This window comes from Anguilla anguilla, chromosome 5 (genome assembly GCF_013347855.1).
Source record: "Anguilla anguilla isolate fAngAng1 chromosome 5, fAngAng1.pri, whole genome shotgun sequence".
In the NCBI taxonomy this organism is placed as follows: domain Eukaryota; kingdom Metazoa; phylum Chordata; class Actinopteri; order Anguilliformes; family Anguillidae; genus Anguilla; species Anguilla anguilla.
This window is the reverse complement of record NC_049205.1, coordinates 36,674,723-36,692,122: the sequence shown is the minus strand read 5'-3', so window position 1 is coordinate 36,692,122 and position 17,400 is coordinate 36,674,723. Positions and strand designations below refer to the sequence as shown.

At 44.0% G+C, this 17,400-nt stretch overlaps 1 protein-coding gene across 3 annotated transcripts; it reads left to right on the top strand.

Annotated features, from left to right (window-relative positions):
* The first annotated feature begins 672 nt into the window (after positions 1–672).
* LOC118227437 (sodium/potassium/calcium exchanger 1-like) lies at positions 673–17,333 on the top strand. 3 transcript variants are annotated; one of them, XM_035417899.1, is made up of 11 exons: positions 673–1,414; positions 2,095–3,091; positions 6,553–6,618; positions 7,736–7,844; positions 10,517–10,567; positions 11,356–11,439; positions 13,341–13,468; positions 13,797–14,015; positions 14,306–14,395; positions 15,077–15,243; positions 15,955–16,204. In XM_035417899.1, the coding sequence occupies exons 2-11, from the start codon at positions 2,120–2,122 to the stop codon at positions 16,202–16,204; spliced, it is 2,136 nt and encodes a 711-aa protein (XP_035273790.1). In that variant the 5' UTR covers positions 673–1,414; positions 2,095–2,119. The 3 variants fall into 3 exon arrangements, with proteins under 3 accessions (XP_035273790.1, XP_035273792.1, XP_035273793.1); XM_035417901.1 differs by having other exon boundaries at positions 674–1,414; positions 1,901–3,091; positions 15,955–17,333; XM_035417902.1 differs by lacking the exon at positions 10,517–10,567 and having other exon boundaries at positions 674–1,414; positions 1,901–3,091.
* The last annotated feature ends 67 nt before the right edge of the window (positions 17,334–17,400 follow it).

The following is a 17,400-nucleotide window of genomic DNA, read 5'->3' as shown; positions in this document are numbered from 1 at the left end:
TGTTGAGATCACTGAACAATTTGATGCCACAGTCATCAAGTGACTTGTTTTTAACCTTTATACCACAGCCCCCTTCATAAAGCAGGTCTTTACACTTTTGGGGCTTACTACTTGTGTGTATGAAAGGTAACTTTCCTGGATGAAAATACAGTTAATATGGACATATTCAATTACCTACACTCGAATCATCTTTAGTGAGTGTGTAGCGGCTTGATATGCCCACTGTGCGGGGTGTGTGTGTGTGTTAGACAAAAACTGCGGCCAGTGACCCAACGAATAAAGACGTTGCAGAGGTCTCCAAATCCTACACGTGCTGTGCCGTGGCGCCATCTTGCGGTCGCTTTAATCACAGTAGACCGGGTTCCTTACAACCGGGTTTAATCTGGAACACATTTCATGAGACAGATTTGAGAAGATATAAATTGTCACGTTTTCCCTGAAACCCCCACATCTGCCCCGGCAATTTACATATCTAGTAGTCTACTACAAAGAGGGCTACCACATTGCTTACAATTTCAAGTTCAGGCATAGATAAATTGTTTTTCAAACATTGCGCATTATTGGTTTAGATTACTCGTGAATTTTGAGCAAACCACTTGTGGGAGGGATTATAGGCAAGTATTATATTCGACACGCCCTCAGTATAGACTATATATTACTTTAACGACACTATGAATTACGAAATGAAAGCTCGCATATGCCAGTTCTGTGATGCGTCGAGAAATAGCCTACATTAAATACAATTAAGCGGAGCTGGGCTTTTGTGTAAAACAGTGGCTTCAATGGCGAAAACATAAACATTCTTAAAGCGTATTGCTGGGCTAGTCAGCCTACCATAGAAAAATGTTGTGGCCAAATAGACTAATATCTCAGTACAAAGTAGCCTATAGGCACTGGGGTGAATGTCTTGATAATGATTACTTACAATAGCCTATGATGTATCGTACAGTTTTGGTGTGAGGCTGTTCTCTGTAGGCTGCCTACCATGCAATGGCATAGTTCATTCAATCTGATTGCGCCCGAATGAGTTCGGTGACGACGGCACTAAGCAGTTTTTATTTGGAAACGGATACGTAAATATCAAATGGAATCCATCGGTAGGCGAGACTAGTAGTTAGACCAAGAAAGTAGAACCGATTAAAAACTCCTTACAGTAATCAAGCTTTTCATTTTAATGTGTTCGACATATAAAGTTGGAGAGATAGGACATTCAGCCTAATCTTCTTAAAAGACTCTTGTATTAACTACTGGCGTTCTGCTAATCCAGGTTGAATAGCCTACTTGACCTCACTCTCATACTTTGTAGTTTTGACCTCGCCAGCAAATCTCTGGATCGTTTTACGCTTCTCAGCACAGTGGACTGTTCACTGAGGCGAACCTCAGTTGTGTTGTCATCGCAATCCAGCAACCACAGGTAAGTTCCAACCACGCGTCGTCTCGATTAATTAAGAATTAAATAACGCAAATGACCAGGTGAAAATATTTAAGAATCTAAGTGCAGAAATTCCGACCGCATAATTTACCCAGTAGTCTAATTTAAGTCTAAACAATTAAAATATTTTAGGTTTAGGACCCGCTCACACTGTTTATTTGCTGTAAAGACTCTGTTACAGGGGAATTATGTGGTTGTCTCTATCATAGAAAATTACGCTTTTAGGTAGGCTACATTTATCAGCGCAAGAGGAGAAATACTGTAAATGTGTAGTCATAGTAACAGGTACCAGTGTGCCTTAACCTTCAGCTGTGAAAGACTAATTCATAAACGCGCTGCGCTCTCCATGTTAACACATGCGCGTTCGTGTTCCGAACTGCATCAACTATCGACGGAACGGGCGAGCTACCTGTTGCTAAAATCCAACATGTCATCATTTTCGACGCACTGTTCCACGCATTGTTACAGGTGCGCGGCTCCGGGAAAGGAGTGTGAGGTTCTCCAGATGAGATGAAATACAGCTGTTGGTTGCATCGTTCTCTCATACCGCTTCCCGCTCCCCTCTCCGAATGTAATAAGCGCCTCAGAGGCTGGCTGGGGAGTACTTCGGAGTAGCTGTCACAGACAGCGGATTTGCGCATTGGACTTTGTCTTTTTGGTAGGTGTCAACATCATCTTGTGGAGAAGATGCATTTCTCACAAAGGAAAAGACTTCACTGGAGCCGGGTTGCACTGCTCCTCTCCGGAATCTTGCTGTGTTGTGTGTACCAGCTGGCTGTGAGGGCCTGGCCCAGGACAGATTGGCAGACCAGGGAGGACTTTGGGGTGGAGGGGGTGGACGCTCTCAAAATGGACAGGAGGGAGCTGAGCGACTCCAGTCAAACATCTCCAGCAACAGCCGCAACGGTCCCTCCGACCTCCTCCACAACTGCTCAGCTGAGGCACTGCGTTTTTGTGGACCCCGACGCACCCGTGCCCACCCTGGCCCCCGCCGGGCACCTAACCCGAAACACCACCAGTGCTACACTGGCCCACAATGCCACGCTCCCCTCCCCCAGTGCTGCCCCCCACAGGAGGGCCGAGTACCCGCGGGACCTGTTCTCGGTGCAGCAGCGGCAACAGGGCTGGGTGGCGCTGCACGTCTTCGGGATGGTCTACATGTTCGTCTCGCTGGCCATCGTCTGCGACGAGTTCTTCGTGCCGGCCCTGGGGGTCATCACCGACAAGCTGGCCATCTCGGACGACGTGGCGGGGGCCACCTTCATGGCGGCGGGGGGGTCGGCCCCCGAGCTCTTCACCTCCCTCATCGGGGTGTTCATCGCGCACAGCAACGTGGGCATCGGCACCATCGTGGGCTCGGCCGTCTTCAACATCCTCTTCGTCATCGGGATGTGCGCCCTCACCTCCCGCGAGATGCTCCACCTCACCTGGTGGCCGCTCTTCCGCGACGTCTCCTTCTACACGCTGGCCCTCCTCATGCTCATCGTCTTCTTCCTGGACAACTTCATCGTGTGGTGGGAGAGCCTGCTGCTGGTGTCGGCGTACCTCACCTACGTGGGCTTCATGAAGTACAACGTGCAGCTGGAGCGCGCCTGCAAGTCGCTTTTCAACAGACACAAGAGCATCGTCAAGGTCATAGCCCTGGAGGAGCCAGACAAGGTTAGTGTGTGCCATCGCTCTGGAGGAGTCTGACAAGGTCAGTGTGAGCCATCGCTCTGGAGGTGTCTGACAAGGTCAGTGTGTGCCATCGCTCTGGTCCTCTAAACTGTACCTCTGCTTGACCACTGTTAAGTATCATTGTCTTTGGAATTAGACTGGGCCAGGTAACATCTTCACCTCTTCCAGAGACCTATTACACAGGCAGCTGATACATCAATTTAGGAGTGCCTAAACATGGATTTGTAACCTTGCAACTTCTTGTCACAAGCCCAGTATTTTCTTTGTCCGCTGTTACTCTCTATGGTTCTATGTGCCATGTGTCCACCAGAATGAGAAAATACTTCACAGGAGTTTCAAACTGTCATGACCACTTCCTGCCATTGTGCCTAGATCATAGCCAAACACATACAAACTGAAGTATTTTGTTCCTCCTGCTTTTTATATCATTTTATAACACTTCTTAATAGACCTGTATTTGCTTTACAGTGCGATCAGGAGGTACACAATTTCTACTGTGTAATCCTCGATGGGAAATATGGTGTAATATTTGAAAGGACCAATGACACAATTAAGGGGGTGGGGTTTAGCAGAAACCAGCCCAATTTGACAGAGGCTGCATGGGGCAGGGTTTTTGCTGATAATTTCAACAGTAAATTGCAACAGTTAAACTCACCAGTTTCAATATTCGCCATGCATTTCTCATCCATTTTTTCCCGACCATCACACATCACACCTGTTGCTAAGTCACAAAGAGAAACCTATTAATGTAAAAAGGGGGGAAACTGAACAGACCAACTGTTTCTTTGCACCTTCTTGGTCAACTTTTGAAATATAATAGTTTGTGAGGCTTTTAACCCAAATGTAGAGAATTTGATACATCACCAATGGTCCTGAAAGCTGATCTTGGAGAAGCACCAGTTCTGCTGGTTTTGTTGTTGCACACTTCACTGAGCTATTAAAGAGGTTAATTATACTGTTAAATCACCTCACTTTGTTTCATGTACTGAAATTGGATGCTAATTTTAAAGTGAAAAGAGAAACCAACAGAACCTGTGGCCCTCCAAGACTGCTCTAGAATTTAACAATAGCCTGAATGCATATAGCGATATGCAGTTTTTAATAAAATGCTTCCATATTACAAAGATAACATGATAACATTGGCTTCATCTGAGATATTGTCTTTTCATCCAGCCATGTATGTGTACAAGGCATTAACATGTTAACAAAAATATCATACTATTAATCATACTATTTTCATTCATTTAAAAAAAAAATTCAGCTGGTTCACCCTTGTGAACTCGATGGGCCACATATCCCTGATATGGGTATCTGGAATATGTCATGCGAAAGGTAGCAGTGGTTCAGCTTGTAATAAAGGACCATGCTCAGCAGGTCTGTTGGTGAATATTATGGTACATTTTAAAAGCATTATCTGTTCATGCAGTTGAAACTCAGCCGGGTTACCTCGATTAAAGGCACAACAGAAATGTCCGGCTTTCAATTTGGACAGGCAGCCACCTGGTTTCGTGACAGGCGGTACACCGTCCCCACCGCCAGCGCCAAACAGCCCTGGCAAGAAACGCGACATTCCTCAGTCACGCTCGATCATCAGCCGCGAATAAAATAATTATCGTCAAAAAAAAAAAATTAAAAATACGTTATGACTGCGCTTCCTTCGTTATCGTTCCTATTAAATTCGGGGGGGAAAAATCAATTTCTAAAACAGGAAAAATTTGAGAGGGAAATATTTACTGAGGAATCTTTCTGGGCTGTTATTGTTTCAGAGTGTGTGGATGTGAGAGGATTCTGGCTGTGAAGCCGCTCATGTTTATTCATGACCCCCCCCCCCCCCCGACGGCTCACAGAAAAGGGACCCCCTCACCTCCGCCTTTGATGAGGCGGGATAAAAAAGGGCCGCAGGTGTTGTGGGAGCGGTGCGGTTGCGAGGGCGGTGACGGAGGTGAACGCGATGACGGAGCTGATGCGGATGATGATTAATGTGAAGATGATGATGATGATGATGATGATAATGGTGATAATGGTGATGAAGAGGAAATGCGATGGGAATAATTATGTTTTTGATGTTGAAAGTTGTGACGACGGTGAACAGGTTGAGCATAATGGTAATGGAGATTCTTTTCTCACGTGGGTATGTGTGTGTCGAAACACAGTCCATTAAGTGGAGGAAGAGGCCCTACCTCACCATTATGTTGATAACAACTGCAGCCTTTTCAAATATTTTGGGGCTTTCAGCAGTTTGGAAAATCTTCTTTGATACCGCAGCTATGGTAATGCTAATGTTCATTTGAAAGTAAAGATTATCAGAAAAAAAAATTATTCACAGGCAGAAAAATAAATTCAGCTAACAAACTGAACTAGAAAAAAACAGGAAAAATACAGGAAAAGTGATGACAAGCAATGTGCTTTAGTCTGTCTAGTTGCATTGTAGGAAGTGCAGGAAGCTTGCGCAATCCACCGTCCATTGGCACAGTTGTGTGTGTGTGCTGTTTTCTGAGGCAGTCAGGCTTTTGCGGTTTGAAGGAAAGACTCGGCCAACGGTCCAGACGTCCGCCTCTTGTGCAGCAGCGCGGCGATGGCGGAGCCACAATCATGCCCTTTAATCAGACACTTCAGAGCCCCGGTCTGAAATCACTGGGCACTTGTCCTGGGACCAGCTGGGATGCACACTCCTGCAATCAGACCCTAATGAGCACACGAGGACCTTCCCGCTCAGAATTAATGCTCAATGTCAGGTGGCCCCTCATTTGATTTGCAGAGCTAGCAAGGGCACTACAAGCCTTGGCTGAAGGTAACCCTCCCAGCACAAACAAACATGTGTACGCTACAAATGCAGCACCTCACCGTGAACAGAAATATACATGCATGTGCGCGCACGCACACATACACACACACACACACACACACACAGACAAGAGGACAAACACACATTCATTTGCAGACACGCTTATGTGTGCTCACATGTAGAAACAGAGGGGGGCACTCACAGGATTTAGGTTAAAAGGCGAGAGCGTATATATGGAGAGGCGCTATGTAAATGCGATGTTCACTCACTCATTACCAGTGATAATTCGTTTTTTTTCTTTATTAATAACATTATTTATTTTTTTCTCTGTTACCTTTACCATGTATTTTGCTTTGTCTGTGTTTGTTTGTATATTGTTCTATGTGGACCCCAGGAAGAGTAACTGTTACCATGTGTAACGGCTAATGGGGATCCTAATAAACTAACTAATAAACTAATGATCCACATCTTTAATTACAAAAAACAGATATAAATTACATTATTAGAAAAATGGGAAGCATTCTCTTTTGGTCTTTCATGTCACTAGCATGGATACATTATATTTTGTGGTATCCCTGGGAAAAATTCCCCTTTAGAAAGGGTTGTTCTTACTGCATGTCTCATTTGTTCTGCTAAAGCATCTCATTTGTTCACACAGGACAGTGGATCACCAGGCGAGGCCAACAACCCTGAAGAAACCCAGCAGGGCAATAGCAGGGTAAAAGTAAGTTAAAGGTGTGCCACTCAACACGTGTGTACACAGACACGCACACGCACACACACACACACACACACACATATGCACACAGAAACACACTCAAATGCACACAGAAACTTAATATTTATGGATTTAATGTTTAATATTTATAGAAATTCCATGCTCGTTGATTTTCATTAAAGTTGATTCTAACATTTTTCCGTTCCGTCTTGATCAGTTGAATGGTGATATATTCTGATTGCAGTCCCACTCCAATTGTGAGAAACTGCGTGTGGAATTGAATGCTAATTCAACATCATGTGGCAGGGAATTATGCACAGTATCTATGGTTTTAACCCTTTAAGGTGTAAGATCACACATACAACATATGACCAAAAGTATCTGGACACCCCTTGGTCTGGGGCTATTTTTCATGATTTGGGCTAGGCCCCTTATTCCAGTGAAGGCAAATCTTCATGCTACAGCATACAATCACATTTTAGACGATTCTGTGCTTCCCCAACAGTTCAGGGAAGGCCCATTCCTGTTTCAGTATGATAATGGCCCTGGGCATACGGCAAGGTCCATATAGAAATGGTTTTGATGAGGCTGGTGTGGAAGAACTTGACTGGCCTGCACAGAGCCCTGACCTCAACTTCATCCAACTGACTGGAAGCAAATCCCTGCCGCAATGCTCCAACATTTAGTATGAAGCCTTCTCAGAAGAGTGGAGGTTGTTATAGCAACAAAGGGTGGACCAACTCCATATTAATGCCCATAATTTTGGATGAGATGTTGGGTGTCAGGTGTCCACATACTTTTGGCCATGCAGTGTATGTGATGAGAATGTTCTTATTAACTGAACATTCTAATGCTGATGTAACAATCACTACTGGTAACTGAAAGCAATGGAGTAATAGAACACTGGATTAAAATTCCAAAACATTCCAAAAAACCTACTCTTCAAATGGTTAAAATCACATGATCGGCTGGCCCTATGCTCTGTGTGAACCACAGCTGTATCTTGGCTAAGATAAAGACTAGAAAACACTGGTTCTAATCATGAGCATATGAGCATTGTGATGTCACAGTAGCCTACTGGACATACCCTCAGTGACGTCCTGCCCTCTCTCCCTGCCCCCAGGCGAAGCCCAGCCTGCAGAGAGGCGGTAGCTCCGCCTCCCTACATAACAGCACCATGAGGAACACCATCTTCCAGCTGATGATCCACACCCTGGACCCACTGGGGGAAGGTACGAGTGCCAGGCCTCACCGGGCCCACTGCCATATATCCCAATACACCATGACTCAGCAAGAGATTTACATACGTAATACATACAGATATTTATGTGTGTGTGTAAATGTATATTATATTTAAACCTAAATATATTCAACATATATGTTAAAATAGGGGCTCCCATTTGGTCTGTCCAGCTGAGGCACTTTAATTCTTCCTGATGCAGTGATGCATCCCTTGGTCGTGCTTACACCAAATGTGGCTGGAAACCGTGGGGCGATGCAGGATTTGCTGTAGTATTGCCCAGGGAGTGAACATTTCAGTCACCGGCATATTACCTGCCTCAGAGGCGACATCATTTCCTGTGTCGGTCAGTCAGGCCCCTGCCTGGGCCAGCTGCATCAGTGGTGACTCCTGAAGCTCAGGAGCTGCACAGCCCTGCTGGTGATTTTCACAGTGAAAGGAAGCAAGAGAGTAGCTGCACACTTCTCCAGGGTTCCCACTCATCCTGGAAAACCTTGAAAACCTGGAAATTTATTGACTCGTTTTCCAGTCATGGAAAACACCTGGAAAATGAGAAATTTACAAAATGTCCTGGAAATATTTGTGAGGTCCTGGAAAATTGTAAGCTAGGCTATAAATCAAGCTATTAAACAGTATATTTAGAGCTGAGATTGCATATTTTTCTGCAATTTTCTCCGCTTATCTCATTTTTGAGATTATACGGGATTATACGGCAGCACAAAGTTTTGAATGGTTATGGTACTTGCACAGTCCCCCCCCCCCCCCCCCCCCCCCCGGTCTACCACCGGCTTGGGCTACCATTGTCCATGTTTCATGTCTGTAAGTCTAAGTCATGGAAATTGTCCTTGAAAAAGTCCTGGAAAATTATTTCCTAAAATGAGTGGGAACCCTGGTCTCTTAAAGAGCTTAATGTTGTTTTCTGAAAGCTGTGAAAATGTACTGCACTGTACCTAAGACTTAATATCTAAATATCTAACATACCTCTGACTGAACTTGAAACAGAAGGATTGGTTGCTCTATAAACACCCACTTAAGCATTGGACATTGAATCCCAGGGACAGGGACTGAATGGATCCTCTTGTGAGCAGACGGTTTGTAAATGCTTGGTACGTCCAACCAAGCACTTTCTCAGTGTTTTCACGTCTTAGAGAGCAGTCACAGGTGGCTTTGAATAATGTAATTGGTGGTCAAATTAGTCAAGGTGTTGTGATATGAGTCACCTGACTGCACATCTTGATGATTAGCTTACCTCTCTCTCTCTCTGTCTATCTCTCTCTCTCTCTCTCTCTCTCTGTTTATCTCTCTCTCCCTCTCTCTATCTGTCTCTTAAGCTCAGCCTGACAGTTCCTGCCCGATACTGCTCTCTAATCAGCTTATTATTCTGCTAATGAAGGCTGGACCTAAGCCAGCTACTTTGAGCTCAATCCCTTTATCTTGACACAGCGCTGGTGTACAGGTCACCAGAAACCGCTCAGTCGGCCTCCTCTCACGCATTGCCTTCTCAAGTTTTTTATTTCCTCACTCCAAAAACCATGCAGACACTGCCCTACACCCACTGCTAAGCCCACAGTGTTTTACTCTACACTGTACTGTTAGACTTAGATTCAATAGCATTCATTCACAAAACGTTTCTTAAATTCTTCTTACTTTTGTTCTTAATATGTTCCAACTAAAAACCAATGTGAGATTCATGAAGCGCGTACAGACTTCCAAATTTATGCTTATCCCAGGTATGTTACAGGATGAATGCCAATTGTTCGTAAATTGAATGCTCGTGCCTGTTCATAATACTATTAGTACCATAGAAGGCATGCTGCATTCAGGGTCGTGTGCAAACGTCAGCCTTTTATCGAGACATTTCAATCCAATGTGGCCTTTTCTTTGTTCCTCAGTTTGTTCTTACAGAATGTTGGGGCCAATAGAAAACAGTGGTTTAATTGTTAGGTTAAAATACATGATATACAATGTTCTTATGTTGTAGTATGAATGTCAAAATCTTTGTTTACTTCGGGTCACTGTTACAGATGATAAAATTGTCATTCAGTAAATGACTGGCCCTGCTTTCTATGTTTTCACTGTCTGTCAATGATTTCTGTTAAATCCTTGAGTGGAACATTTCCTTCCTTGGTTTTCGTGACCTTCTTAGACCCCCTTATGGACATGACATCCACAACAGGAAGACCTAATAGTATCCTATGCATTTTATGTTGATGTAATAATTATGCAAATTTTGCAAGGAACATTTAATACAATATTTGAATTCAATTTTTCGGTCTAGTTGACAGCCCTATTCTACACCCACCCAAGTATGCCCAGTTGTGTCCTACATCTTCCCAGCCACGCCCACAGTATCCATTGGTACTCACGCTTACTGTAGCACACGCCCACAGTGTCCTACACATAGTGCATGCTTGTTCACTCGGTTGTCTGTAGGATGTGATTTGAGCACTGTTTGTGACAGAAGACATATACTCGCTGTCCTCTTAAATTACATTATCATTTACAGGACTACTGTGTTTTCTGATTGGCTGTTGGGTTTCTGAGGGGTGACCTTTCTCAGCTCCCTGTCAGGAACTTTGTTTTGTGCTTTGGAAAGAGCTGTACCACAGAGTAGGTAACCTTTAGGCTGTAACCTTTCTCTTATGAACTATCTCTGTCCACTAGAAACTGTGTTTAATGGAGAGGTAAAGACTGGGAGCTCAGTACAGGGGAAAGGTAAGAGAGATGGGATAGCCAAATGTGTGTGTGTGCGTGTCCATGTGCACGTGCATGCGTTAGTGTTTTTCTATGTGTGCGTCTGTGTATGAGCGAGCTCCAGTGTGCACATGTATGTGAATGTGCATGACGTTTACGTGCATGTGTATTAGAAGCGTGTGCTTCTTTTGTGCAGTGAAATGGCTCACGATAAGGAGGAGCCGCACAGTCATCCCCATCACTGAGATGTAGCGCTGTCTTTGTGTGCTGAGTGCTGCCGGGGTCCTTGATGTTTGTCGTTGACGGCGGTGGATATTACTGGCTCTTGAGTTGCTGCCCATCAATCATCCTACACTTCAATGGCTTTTTTGTCCTTTAGTGGCGCATTGAAACAGGCAGAAGAGCTGAACTGATTCCTCTGACCTTACCTGTGCTGTTCTGATTCTATTGTGCTATTATGACATCACACAGCAGTCTCAATCAGTGGTATTCACCAAATCCAAACCCACCCATCCCCCCATGACCGCCTTCTACACATGCCTTTTTTTCTCTCTCTCAATATGTTTGCTTTATTGACATGACATGTACTCATGTTTCAATAGTATGTAAACATCATGAAATGAAAGCACAAAAATACATGTATATCTATGTATAATGATGGAAAAATGAATAAAAGAAATAGGCAAATTACCAATGAAATTGTTATGAAATGAAATAATGACGCCATATCAGAGTGTATATGTTACATCAGATGTATGAGTACGGATGCTATATTTAATGATATGCTGGTGTCTGCCTCTGGTTTTCAGTGAAGTTTAAGCACAAAGCTGAGATCCTGACTAAAATGGCTCAGGGGAAGGTGGAGTCCAGGAGCCCCAGAGGAAGAGCAGAAGGTGATAAATATGTCATTTTAGATGATCCCTTGCCCTTCCTCCCACTGTTTCTTCTAATAACTTCTTAAAACAGTAACCGCTACGTCTCCTTTAAATGGAACAGCTGGCCACTTAAAGGGTATGTGTGTGTGTGTGTGTGTGTTTGTGTGTGTGTGTACAGTACTGGCACAACTTATGGAAACGCTGTGCTTAAAGAGTAAATTTAGTACTCTTAAATCTTTGTTGTTTCTCAAAGCCATTTTATTCTGTAAATATTTGAAACAGTTATCTTCTTGACCGCAAGTGATAACGATATTATGTGACCATCAGTAATTTGAAATAAAGCATACAAGCCAAAAACTGACATGAATATTATCATTTTATGGAGAAAATACTGGTCAAAGAAAAATGATAAAATTTTCAACAGTAAGGTACAATAGGCTGTTTAATTATGTTAATGAACTATGAACTAATACTAATGGAACGTGTAATAATTATTACTTGTTGAACACAAATGCTATTTCTTCCTTTTTGTTCTATGTTAATATTACATTTATTACTTATTACATTTATAAATTGGTATAAATTATTTCAAAATATAGCATTGTCAACATGTGTTTATAAATGTAGTATTTCCATAATTTGTGCCAGTACTGTATGTGTCCATATTTTACAGCCCTTCCATGGAATTTAAGCACAGCTTGTTTAGGTTGACTTTCAGGAGAAACACATGTTCTTGTGCTAAGAATATAAACCGTGTGAATATAAGCAGCTCCCCTGTCCACTGTACGACATTCTAATTAATTTCACAGATGTCTGTTTCCACTGCAGGCTTGTAGTTGTCCTCACACCTGCACTGATCATAAACCTCCTCTGTGTGCACCAATATATTTCTGTGCTCTATACTGAAATGTGATTGGTTTGTGCAGTGTGCCAATTATCAGTGGAACTGGTACCCCTGTGTGCTCTGCCAAATGGGATGGCTTATTTAATATGTAACAGTACAGTTTATTTAGTCTTTGATCCAAGATACTTTTTTTGTCCTTTCAATAAGACCAGGTGTCCAAAATACGACTGAATGAGCTGGTTCATGTTTTTTAATGGCCTGAACCAGCACATTGTTGAATTTCACATTTCTTTTTACAGTCAGTCATCTTTATTAAATATGTGTAATGCAGTGTATATCAACTAGGTTGAATCAGATTTTTGTAACACTCTAAATCAGCTCAATTTAAAAAAATAATAAAAATCATAATTTAAAATAGTTTTATATAAAGAGCCAAAGGAAGTAATGCTATGATTTTATTTAATTGGTTATATTTGAGATTTTAATTTAGTTGTTTTTTATCCTGTAAGCAAAGTTCCTATGTTACCCACTACTGGTAGATTTTGTAACTATTAGGCTGAATCAAGCCCTCAACTGGACATACATTTTTTTTTAAAAAATTAATAAAAAGTCAGAAATGTAAGTGTAGTCAAAATCCCAGCCACGTGAAAAGAACATGCGTTTCCTAAAATGCGCGCTTTGTCGCTAAAACGGCTGGGTGTGGTTTTGGGGAGAGAGTGAAGAGCGGTCTTCCACGGCGGAGCTTTGCAGCCACATGAATTTAGACGTCGATTTGGCTGGAGAGCACTCAGCGAGAAAGCTAATTTCCCGAGGATAATCTCGGGGCGTTCGAGCGGATGAAGGTCACGGCACGCCGTGTTCTCGCGCCTGTAATAAGCTGGGCGACGCGCGGTAACAGCCCGTGCTCGTCTGTCGTTGCGCATTTTGCATTAGTCGCGTATGTTGCGTAGTCGTATCTGATTGTTTGCGCGAGTATTTGCATTTCCTACTCAAGGTGGTTCCCCGGGTTATTACTGGGGAAAAAAACCGCGGTCACTGTGAATAAAACAAAAGGTGTTTGTCGGTGAACCTGCAGATGTGAGTGGCAGTAAAACTGAGCACCCCAACGCCGTCAACGTCCAGACGACGCCCCCACCAGAGCCGTCCACCTCCCGACACCCCGCCGACAGGGAGGACAGCACAGATTATGTGGAGGGACTAAAGGTAGATTATTAGACGGGTCTCCTTTTAAAGCTTCATCTCTCAGCACTGAGACAGTTTTACTCTTTCCTGTTGCCACTATTTTTGTCATTCCCTCTGAGGCAAATGTGTAGCGATATGTGTTTCTGTTGGTCATCTATCATGAGTTTATATGAAATGGGATCTGTGATCTGCCGATGTCAGTGCTTCCGTGTGAATATGTGCATGTGTATTTCTGTTGGTGAGATAAATAATTGTGTGTGTGTGCGTGTGCGCGTGCGCGTGCGCGTGTTTGTGTGTGCGTGTGCGTGTGTGTGTGTGCATGTGTGTGTGTGTGTGTGTTTGAGTTCAGGAGCAGGAAGCAGCTGGGTTGGGTGGGTCAGATGTCTCTGGCAGCAGCGAGGAAGAGGACAGTGATGATGATAGCGAGGAAGAGGAAGAGGAGGAGGGGGAGAACGAGGAGCCGCTGTCACTGGAGTGGCCGGACTCCCGACGAAAACAGGCCACCTATCTGTTCCTCCTGCCCATCGTCTTCCCCCTTTGGCTGACCATACCTGACGTTCGAAACCCGGTAAAGACCACAGATCATTACAGCATGACCATCACTACTACTGTACATACGACCCATTTTTAAATCAAGACAACTCACTGAATAACCTACAAAATATTTATTTACGTGTGCGCGTGTGGAAATCTATAAAAACCTGGTTACATCGGACACAAAGTCTATTAAAATATAGCTCAGCACAGTATTATTTTGTAGCCTTTCTTGTCCTTTGTGCTAATGTTTAGGATGACAAAGTTTAAACTACAAGTGTAGTAATGTACTGTTTAAACTTTAAAAATGTTTCTGTTCTGCAGGCCTCCAGGAGGTATTTCATGGGAACGTTTCTGGGCTCCATTTTGTGGATTGCCATGTTCTCCTATCTGATGGTGTGGTGGGCCCACCAGGTACGTGCAGAGCTTTCTTCATAGTGTAGTCTAGTGTAGTGGAGTCTGGTCTATAGGTCTCTGTATGCATCTTAGCCTGCCTGAATGACATCTTGAGCTGGAGGGAAAATCACAACCTAAAGCACAGCCAGTGCCTGAGGTACTCTCTGTTCCTGCTATGCCCCCACCCCCCTACCCCTCTTTGAGCCTGCACTTCCTGGTCTACTGCCTGTTCTGGCCCCTTGGAGGTGGGGTGAGCTTCCCAGTGCAGTCAGACCAGCAGAGCCATTGACCATCTTCCAACACACACTAAATACCCACCTCTATAGACCACACCTTGGCTTCTTCATCCCACACATCTACCTAGCCCCCCAACCCCAATACGTGGTTCACAGCCTTTGCTGTTTATGCTGTTGATTTAATGTAGTGTACAGCTTACAGTATGCTTTGCAGTTCTGTTCTTTTTTGTATGACTTTAAATAATGTTCAAGAGGGTAGTCAGATTGTCAGTGAAGTCTGCTTGTTTTTTTTTTTTTAATTTATGCATTTTTATTTATTTATTTTATCATTTCATTAATAGCACCAAACACCAACAACCAATGCCAACTTCAACACCAACACCAACACCAACACCAACCACAAATACAGTCAACAAACAACACCTTCATGAATGACAGACCTGACCCATGTGTGTTTGTGCAGGTGGGTGAGACTATTGGTATTTCGGAGGAGATCATGGGTCTGACCATCCTGGCCGCTGGCACCTCCATCCCTGACCTCATCACCAGCGTCATCGTGGCACGCAAGGGCCTGGGCGACATGGCCGTGTCCAGTTCCGTGGGCAGCAACATCTTTGACATCACTATTGGGTAAGGCTATAGCGGCATCGATGAAAATAATTTATTATTAGGGCATCACCAAAAAAAAAAAAAAAAAAATCCTCTATTGTGACATCACTTGTTCTGACAGACAAATGGTGACATCATCCAAGGGTAATGGTTCCAGCTCGGGGAAAAGATGATAAAACAATAAAATGGGTACCAGACATACAGGCAAAAAGGCAGAGTTTCTCCATTACCATGGCCATTAACTGTCATAACTGTACTACATAATAAATAGCAGCTAATTTAGGAGCACCTTCAATGTCTAGATGGTACTGTTTTTCATTTAGTTATATGAGCATGACTTCCTAGGCCGGTATTAATAATGGGAAACCAAGCTTTACTGTATTATAGATCATATAAATATATCTAATAGTACATTTTAGTACATTTAGTACATGATTCTTGAAGGTCTGACCGAAACGTTCAGTGGTTGTTTGCTCTTTTGCTCAGAATTTTGAGCATTATGGACAATAAATGTATATTTCTACAGAAGCCTCCTCTTTGGATGTATGCATTTTTATACACCAGTGTGTGGGTCTTTCACATTTCCCAACAGGAACTCTTGACTCACCACCTAATCTCTCAATTTCCTGGTGATTGTCACGTGTGCATGGTGACCCTGGTTTGACAGATTTCTCTGTATGTTTTAGGGAAGACCGTTGAGGTGACAGTCTCCCCCCTCTCTTCCTCCTGCAGGCTGCCGGTACCCTGGCTGCTCTTTTCCCTGTTTAACGGGTTCGTGCCAGTGGCCATCAGCAGCAACGGGCTCTTCTGCGCCATCGTGCTCCTCTTCCTCATGCTCCTCTTCGTCATCCTCTCCATCGCCGCCTGCAAGTGGAAGATGAACAAGGCTCTGGGCTTCACCATGTTCCTGCTCTACTTCCTGTTCCTGGTACTCAGCGTCATGCTGGAGAAGCGCATCATCGTTTGCCCCGTGACCATTTGACGCGCCTGCCGTCACCCGGTCAACGCCGCCTCAGCACCCGTCTCCGTGGCGCTGGCTGCCTTCTTCCTCCTCCCCTCTATCGCTAGGCACCTTGCCCCGGTTTATCATCAACCTCGATAATTAATTCAGTTAAACTGTGAATCTCTTTCATACACACATGCTCACTCATACACTCACTTCATTACATGAACAAATGCTTATACACATACCGTACATGTGAGTACATGCACATATGTATAAAACAGACTATGGCACCACATACATTGCTGTACATATTTGTGATGCGTGCACTCCTAGTTCAGCTGCCTCCCGTCCCCACACAACAGACCCCAACGGTGCAGAAGCCACACCTGTCCTCACCTGCGTCTGTCCGTCTCACCTGTCCAGGGCGGCGACTGACGCCCGGGACAGACAGAGCACCTCTGTGTGTCCCTACACTCACTCACCCTGTCCGTTAATCCAGGATCAGTGATCCTTCGGCCTTCTTTCAAAAGGACAGACAATGCCTCAGACAGACGGACTCCAGTCTAGCCAAGGGCAGAATTACAAACTTCAGTAAAACCAGGAGTATCTCACGAACAGGGTCACTGGAACCTACCGTAGTATTTCCATAGTGGTGATGGTAGTGGTAAGTATAGAAATCATGAATATGCAGAAGACCTTGAAGAGCAAAGCTTATACTCGTCTGTACTGTGCAAGCAGGAAGTGTGCGTGTGTGTGTGCGTGCGTGTGAATTGGAGTGTGAATGAATGGGGGTGGAGGGTAATTCTCGATGTTCGTTTTGTTAAATAAGTTTTTATACAATGAACGTGTGAAAATGGCCAAGATTTAATCAAGCAATTTCCTTTATGCGACTCCTCTGGTTGATCAGCCTAAAGTGTGCCTGGGGGAGCAGATTCAGTTGCGCAGTCTCGCTGGTGCACAGGCAGCACAGCTAAGCTGGGGGACTAGAGGCAGGAAGTAAAGAATAAGTGGAGGGTTGCCTGTGCGTTTTGGACACTGCGACCGTAAGTGTGCGACCGACGAAGGAAAACAGACCAACAGCTGAAGGAACCGTTCCTCAACCAGCAAAGAAAAGCAGGAAGCCCTTTAAGACCGATGAAATAAACTTTAGAAATACATTCCCATCTACAGCAGTCCGCAGTTTTAATAGCAAAATCATGTTCTTAGCTGTTACTATACGTCTCTGCACGCTG

Bases quoted from the DNA above. Each gene is read 5' to 3' on its own strand.
- LOC118227437 (XM_035417901.1), top strand. From the start codon at position 2,120: ATGCATTTCTCACAAAGGAAAAGACTTCACTGGAGCCGGGTTGCACTG. The intron at 6,619-7,735 runs GTAAGTTAAAGG...CCCTGCCCCCAG, and splicing joins AGGGCAATAGCAGGGTAAAA to GCGAAGCCCAGCCTGCAGAG. The intron at 15,244-15,954 runs GTAAGGCTATAG...TTCCTCCTGCAG, and splicing joins ATCTTTGACATCACTATTGG to GCTGCCGGTACCCTGGCTGC.